The sequence below is a fragment of the Bactrocera neohumeralis genome, unplaced genomic scaffold, assembly GCF_024586455.1.
Source record: "Bactrocera neohumeralis isolate Rockhampton unplaced genomic scaffold, APGP_CSIRO_Bneo_wtdbg2-racon-allhic-juicebox.fasta_v2 ctg4757, whole genome shotgun sequence".
Lineage (NCBI taxonomy): Eukaryota > Metazoa > Arthropoda > Insecta > Diptera > Tephritidae > Bactrocera > Bactrocera neohumeralis.
The window spans coordinates 6937-13690 of NW_026091750.1; the positions used below are offsets into that span (position 1 = coordinate 6937).

Genomic DNA, 6754 nt, shown 5'->3' on the forward strand with positions numbered 1-6754 from the left:
AATATTTTTATTTTTTTTTTAATATTTATAATAAATATTTTTGTTATGATAAATATAAAGTATACTAAAAAAATCAGTGCGTTTTAAAAAATAAGGTAATTAGGTTGAATTATTTTCAATTTCATGCGACGTAAGCGATATAATTCCGATATCATTTTCTCTTGGAAACTGTCTTTGACCGACACTGGCAGGTCTTGCATCAGACACAAAACCGTCATCATAAAGGCCTAATCAGTTTCACATCTTTCAGCCGGCGCCGCCATTTGCTTTTCTAAGTTCTCCATTGGTGCGCCAAGTTTCTGGTAGAGACTTTCTAAGTAGAGACTTTTTTGTTTCTTCGGAGGTGGCGATGAAATTTCATTTAAACTATCACTCGTAGATGAATCCAAGACAGAGTCTGCATTTGCTTCTGCATTATCACGAGTGCTGTACAATGAAAAAGTTATATTTAAAAACATTTAAATTTATACAAAGTACCTACCGACGCGGTGTGACGGAGTCTTTCAGAAATATCATGGGATTTAAAAAACGCCATTCCTCTTAGTAGCTCATTCCGCTACCTGATGGAGCTTCTAACTTTTTTATCTTTTTGCAGAAGCGCTCCCGGAGTAGCTTCCATCTATGTTTGCATTCTAGATCTTTTAATTGAAACAAACATAAAAAATATATATTTCTATAACAGTGTTAATACATACCACTTTTACCGCATAGTTCTGCGATTGCTTTCCACGCTTTGTCTTTATTTGTACGATTGAAATAAAATGCATCTCTTTTGTCGTACAAACATTTCTTTTTTTCCACACTATCTACTAAATTTTGGATAAAGCTTTCGTCGTCCTCCATATTCAAATATATCTACAATGATTTTATCGGTTGACAAAACACTCTTCTTCCTTTTCGTTTTCAAATTCAAAATGATGTATCAGTTGACAAAAAGCGAAAACAGCTGATTCCGTACGGAAAATGCGATCAGTTTCGCACTTTGCTTAAGCAAATGACATTTGAAAAAACTTAACGAAACTTGATGTAAAGTACATTATAGTTGCAACATACAATTTGTTTGTATTCGGACAGTTGCTTACGCTGGCTTAACCCTAGAATACACACCCGGCTACAAATGTATCCACTTTCAACTTTGAAGTGTTGTAACTTTTGAACCTCTATACCGCTAACTTCGGATCTAGGAAGATTATTTAGTTTTTAAAATTCAAAATTTGGACCATTGGTTCAGGAGCTACAGCCTTTCAAACACATTATATACGTAAACACACACCCGGGATACGTTTGCACCCCAATAGTAAAAATCCTCATAATAATCAAAAAAAAACATTTTTTATATTATTTTTTTATTTGAAAAATTAAAAATATTCATTTCACACATTATATTATTGACTTTTATTATAAAAATGCATCTTATATCTAAGGAAAATCATGGCAAATAGAGCAATTTGTTGATGTGACCGAATCTTCAAGACACATTGGCTTCTTACATTTGGCGCACAGCTTTCTGGTTTTTCTACGGCGGTTTTCCTCTTGTGCGTAACTTAAATAGCAAGATCCGGACACAGGTTTTGGCGTGCGCGTTGCGGCAGATGTTGATGCTGCTGTTGACACCATTGATTCCACCGGTCGGTTGAAATATGCTTCAATAGCAATTTTAGTCGAAAAATTTCGCGTCACTTGACGGCTCTGGCTTCAATAATGGGCATACACAATGCTTCAGCCAAGCTGCGCAGGATCTGCTTACGCTTGCTGTTTGTTCTCCAAGGCAACATAGGGTTATTCAAATCGTAGACAATGTAGGCTGCAAGAGCTGTAATGTCCAACATGTTCAAGAACATCGTATCGTTTTGTTTGTCTTTGTGTTGGATATTCCGCAAACATTTGGTCCATTCGATCAACACCACCTTTAGTACGATTATAATATTCAATTGTTTCAGGTTTCCCACTGTCAGCTATTTCAGCATCATTATGCATGGTCGAAAGCAAAATTACTGCTTTATTTTTTTTGGGAACATAAGAGCACATTGTCACATTATTTTTGAAGCCAAATGTCGTTGAACCAATTGTCCTGTTTTTGTTCTGCTTCATTTCTTGAGGAATATATGATTTGTTTTTGCGCAAAGTTCCAACGATCGTGAGTTTCCAGGTGGGAAGCAGTTCTGCAACTGGCAAGATCGTAAACAAATTGTCCATTGAAATGTTTCGGCCACTTCCTTGGTATTTGGCAGACAAATCCTTCACCACTCGTTCGCCTTGGTTCGTTTCCCTACCAGTTTCTGCTTGCCCAGTATATATTTGTCCATGCAGTGGATATGCATTTGTGGCATCGCAAATCCACCAAACCTTGACGCCATATTTAGCAGGTTTTGACGGTATGTACTGCGTAAACCGTGTGCGTCCACGGTATGGAAATAATTGTTTATCAATCGTCAAGCATGAGCTGGGCTTGTAATGTGCAGCAAGATTATTGTTCATCATCGTCCACAACTCACTGATCGGTGCTGCTTTATCAGTTAGTAAGCGTGTTGCACGAGTGTTTTTATCGTCAAATCTTAGGAACTGCAATATCGAACAGAAACGGTTGACTCCAATTGTGGCGCGATATAAAGGACAGTTTTTGACGCTCCATAAATCTGGAACATGTTCTCCATTGCTATGGTTCGCACCAGTCATAATAAGTATGCCAACACAGGCGTCCATGACTTAGGAGTTGTGTTTGGATGCGCATTGTTGTAAGCAGTATAAGTTTCTTTTGCTAACTTATTTGTGTGGCGCATAATTATATCAGCCATTTCAACGTTCATGAAACATTTGAATGTTTGCTCTTTTGACAACATTTCAGTGCATCTAGCTGGTCCAGAACGTTCTCTTATAATATTTTGTCTGAGTACCTGACGACTTACATTTGGTTCTTTCATCCACTCAGTACCATCACGTGCAACAAATTTTTCGGCACTAGCAGGTAATTCATTATTTTCTTCTACTTCTTCTTCTTCATCGTCTTCTTCATCATTCTCATAATCCGCATAATCAGGTAATACTTCTGCGGCACTTTACGAAACGTCAGCATCGTCATCAGCAATTTCAATGTCATTGATTTGAATTTCTTCTTCATCTTCTGAGTCAAAGTCATAGAGAGCGTCATCGTCACAAATTTCATCAAATAAAGATTGTATATAGGATTATCGCTGTTCCTCAGTTAGCCTGCATAATAAAAAAAATTAGTATATGTTTACATTGTTGCTTATGTTACATTTTTTTACCTTCTATATGCTGCACTTGATAAATATTAATTTCTTCTTGAAGTCATTTCGTATCCAGTTATTTATAGTTTCAGTTATATTTATTTTCACTTATATTTTCACTTCTTACACTTTTGAGCACCAAAACAATAACCAAAATATCAACAGGCAGCATTTATAACAACACCTCGTGTGAAAATAACCCTTGCAGCTGCATATAAAATACAAAAACCAGTTATACCAGTGTATTTGCTACCTACATACCCATACCTTGCGCGACCTTTTTGCACATATCTTTTGAACCAGGTAGAATATTTCAATGAAATAAAAACCAAAATGTGTATTCGTTGTTACTCTACAAGTACATTATTATAAATTATATTATTTTGTTTTGCATTTATCGGGACAACAACAAAAACAAAAATCCACTGTTGCATGTCCTGACTTTATTTGCCCCTATCGCTGGAACCAGTAGGAATATTCGAATGAAACAAAAGACAAAATACTTGTTATATATTAAAATATATATTTCAAAAAAAAAAATCATAGAAATCGGTTGAATAAGCATTAAAAAAACCGCAAAATAAGGCCCCGGGTACAAACGTATCCCGGATGTGTGTTTACGTGGTATTTTCTGGGTGTGTGTTCTAGGGTTAAGCTAGCTTATGCACATTATAGTTAGGCCTTTACATTGCGAAAATATGCATGAAGTTGAACTTTTGGAAAGTCGCGCCTATTCGTAAATTCTTGTTGCCTATTCGTAATACATATATCGTGTTTTTTGTTGTTGGCTTTTTGAAAGAAGCAATGGTTTGTATTTGCGATCAAGTCTGTTTTTGTTTACGAGTAAAAACAAAAATGCAGAAGCAATGACGCTTTGCAGTGTATATTTCAAAAGAGTTTTAGCATTGAATTGACTTTTGTTTTTGAATATGCTCTAGTTAGAGCATGTGTGCGTATGTTAATATGCGATTGATCTTCTACGTGAATGGATATATGCTCCCTTGCGCTTGAAACAAATTTTGATTTCTGTTTGTATACATATCTATATTTTGACGTGGTTAATCCCAATTTAAAATTTCTACAAATATTTTTACGTGGCTTGTTCCTAATAAACTTATTTGTATACATACTCCAAATTTTTAATTGTATTTGTATTTACATTGAAATTGCAACGGTATGGCCGCAATTCAAAATACTACAAGGACAAATAAAAATAGTAGAATTATTTAAATTTCCCGCTGCCGATCTTATTTTCGGTCAAATTTGGCGGGAAAAATGCAATGTTGCAAATGAAGATTATGACGAAAAACTTTGTATAATATTTGTCATAATCACTTCAGCAGCACGTTCATCAGGAAAAAATTTAAAAAAAATGATGCAATTCCAACATTAAATTTGCATGAAGATCATTTATTTTCTGATGAAGACCTTGTGAAACCAGATATTCCCTCGAAGCGACCCCACTGGGATGATGTCGCATTAACTGTGAAAAAAAATACAAGAATATCTAATTTTTATAGAAAAAAATACAGCGATTTATTAAAGAAATTTAGAAAAATCAAAGCAAAGCTGAGAACTAAGGAACTCCTGTTTTGAAATCTAGAAAGGCAAATTTACGGATGTTGCAAAACCCAATTGACTCTTTAAAAATATAAGTTCTGAGTCCAAAACATTTTGCAAAGCCGCTGGTAATCACGAGACCAAAGGAATATTCTGATGATGTGAAATATTCGCACAAAATATATTTTATATTTCACAGTCAACTTATTCCTTTCTAAGGAATAAATTAAATTTAAATTTGCCACACATAAGCACTTTAAATCGGGCTCCAATAAAATTCCTTCAACCTGGTATCAAAAATGTCGCCTTCGATTCCATCAAGAGTATGTGTTTAGAATTAAAAGAAAAAAATGAAAATCACTTGGTACTTTTGATGGACGAAATGGCAATTTGAAAGGAATTAAGATATAATTCAAAACTGGATTTGATTGATGGATTTGAATGTACAGGCTTCGAGAGAACAAATAAAATTGGTAAGCAGGTATGCGTTTTTATGCTGAAATCAATGTTCTCTAATTGGAGTTCAATTTTAAATTATTTTGTTTCTGAGAACGGATTAACCTCAAATATTTTTTGTGGAATTATTTAAGAAATTCTGAGAAAGATAAGTAGCTTTGGCATAAATATAAGTGTACTAGTTTGCGATCAGGGATCGTCTAATCGAAAATGCTTTTCTAATTTTGGGGTTAGTACAGAAAAGCCTTATTTTAATTTTGAAGGGAAAACATTTACTGTATGTTTAATTTCCCACATTTGATTAAGTCGTTACGGAATGGATTGCTGAAGTGTGACCTAAAAACGCCCGATGGCACTGTAAGTTTTAAAGTCATACAAGAGTTGTGGGAACGAGAGGAAAACTGCAATACCAAGATGTGCCCAAAGTTGACTAGACAACACATATTTCCAAACTCATTTGGAACAAGAAAAAACGTTAGCTTCGGCTGCACCGAAGCTAATATACCCTTCACAGATTACATTGGTGCCTTAGAAAATAATTTATACCAAATTTCGTAAATATATCTCGTCAAATGCAAAGTTTTCCATACAAGAACTTGATTCCGATCGTTCAGTTTGTATGGCAGCTATATGCTATAGTGGTCTGATATCGGCCGTTCCGACAAATGAGCAGCTTCTTGAAGAGAAAATGACGTTTGCAAAATTTCAAAAGGATATCTTAAAAACTGAGGGACTAGTTCGTATATATACAGACAGACGGACAGACAGACATGGCTAAATCGACTCAGCTCAACATACTGATCATTTATATATGCACTTTATAGGGTCTCCGACGCTTCCTTCTGGGTGTTACAAACTTCGTGACAAACTTAATATACCCTGTTCAGGGTATAAAAATGCGAGTTCAATTTGCAACGCAAGTGTTTAGCAAAACAGTTGAAGCTGCTATCAAAACTATTTGCGATACATCTGGTTTCAAGCAAAGTCCACAAGCGGTAGCTTTATCAACGGCTGAATTTATTTCAAAAATTGACAAAATTTTTGACTGCATGAATAGTGGATCATTATACTCAGACAATTTTTATCGGTCTGCTATTCAACTCAACAAAGAACCACATAAATTTATTCAATTATTCTTATGCTACCTAGAGGGAGTTAAATTTGTCGACGAAAAAAAGGAGTATAGTTTTTAGATAGAATGAAATTATCATTTAAATCTGCTCTTCTAATCATCGAAGAAGTATTAAAAGATAATTCAGAGAAATTCATTCATTATGACAAAATCTTTAAACCAAGACAAATTAGAAAATATATTTGCTGTATTAAGACAAAAAAGCGGTAATAATACCAACCTCTCTTTAGCTGAGCTGAATAATATTTTAGCCAGGTTATTGGCTTTCAAAATTATAAAAAATAGTTCATTTAGCAACTGTGAAGAGACGCAGGATTCAATGGATCAGGTAATTACCAGATAACAATGGACCGGAGAT

At 34.7% G+C, this 6754-nt stretch overlaps 1 protein-coding gene across 1 annotated transcript; it reads right to left on the minus strand.

The window, feature by feature from the left end:
• Positions 1-227: 227 nt before the first annotated feature.
• LOC126767216 (uncharacterized) lies at positions 228-2703 on the minus strand. Its single transcript, XM_050484783.1, has 2 exons — positions 2288-2703; positions 228-426 (listed from the first exon to the last, which is right to left on the minus strand). Exons 1-2 carry the CDS (start codon positions 2701-2703, stop codon positions 228-230), a joined length of 615 nt encoding a protein of 204 aa, XP_050340740.1.
• Positions 2704-6754: the final 4051 nt, after the last annotated feature.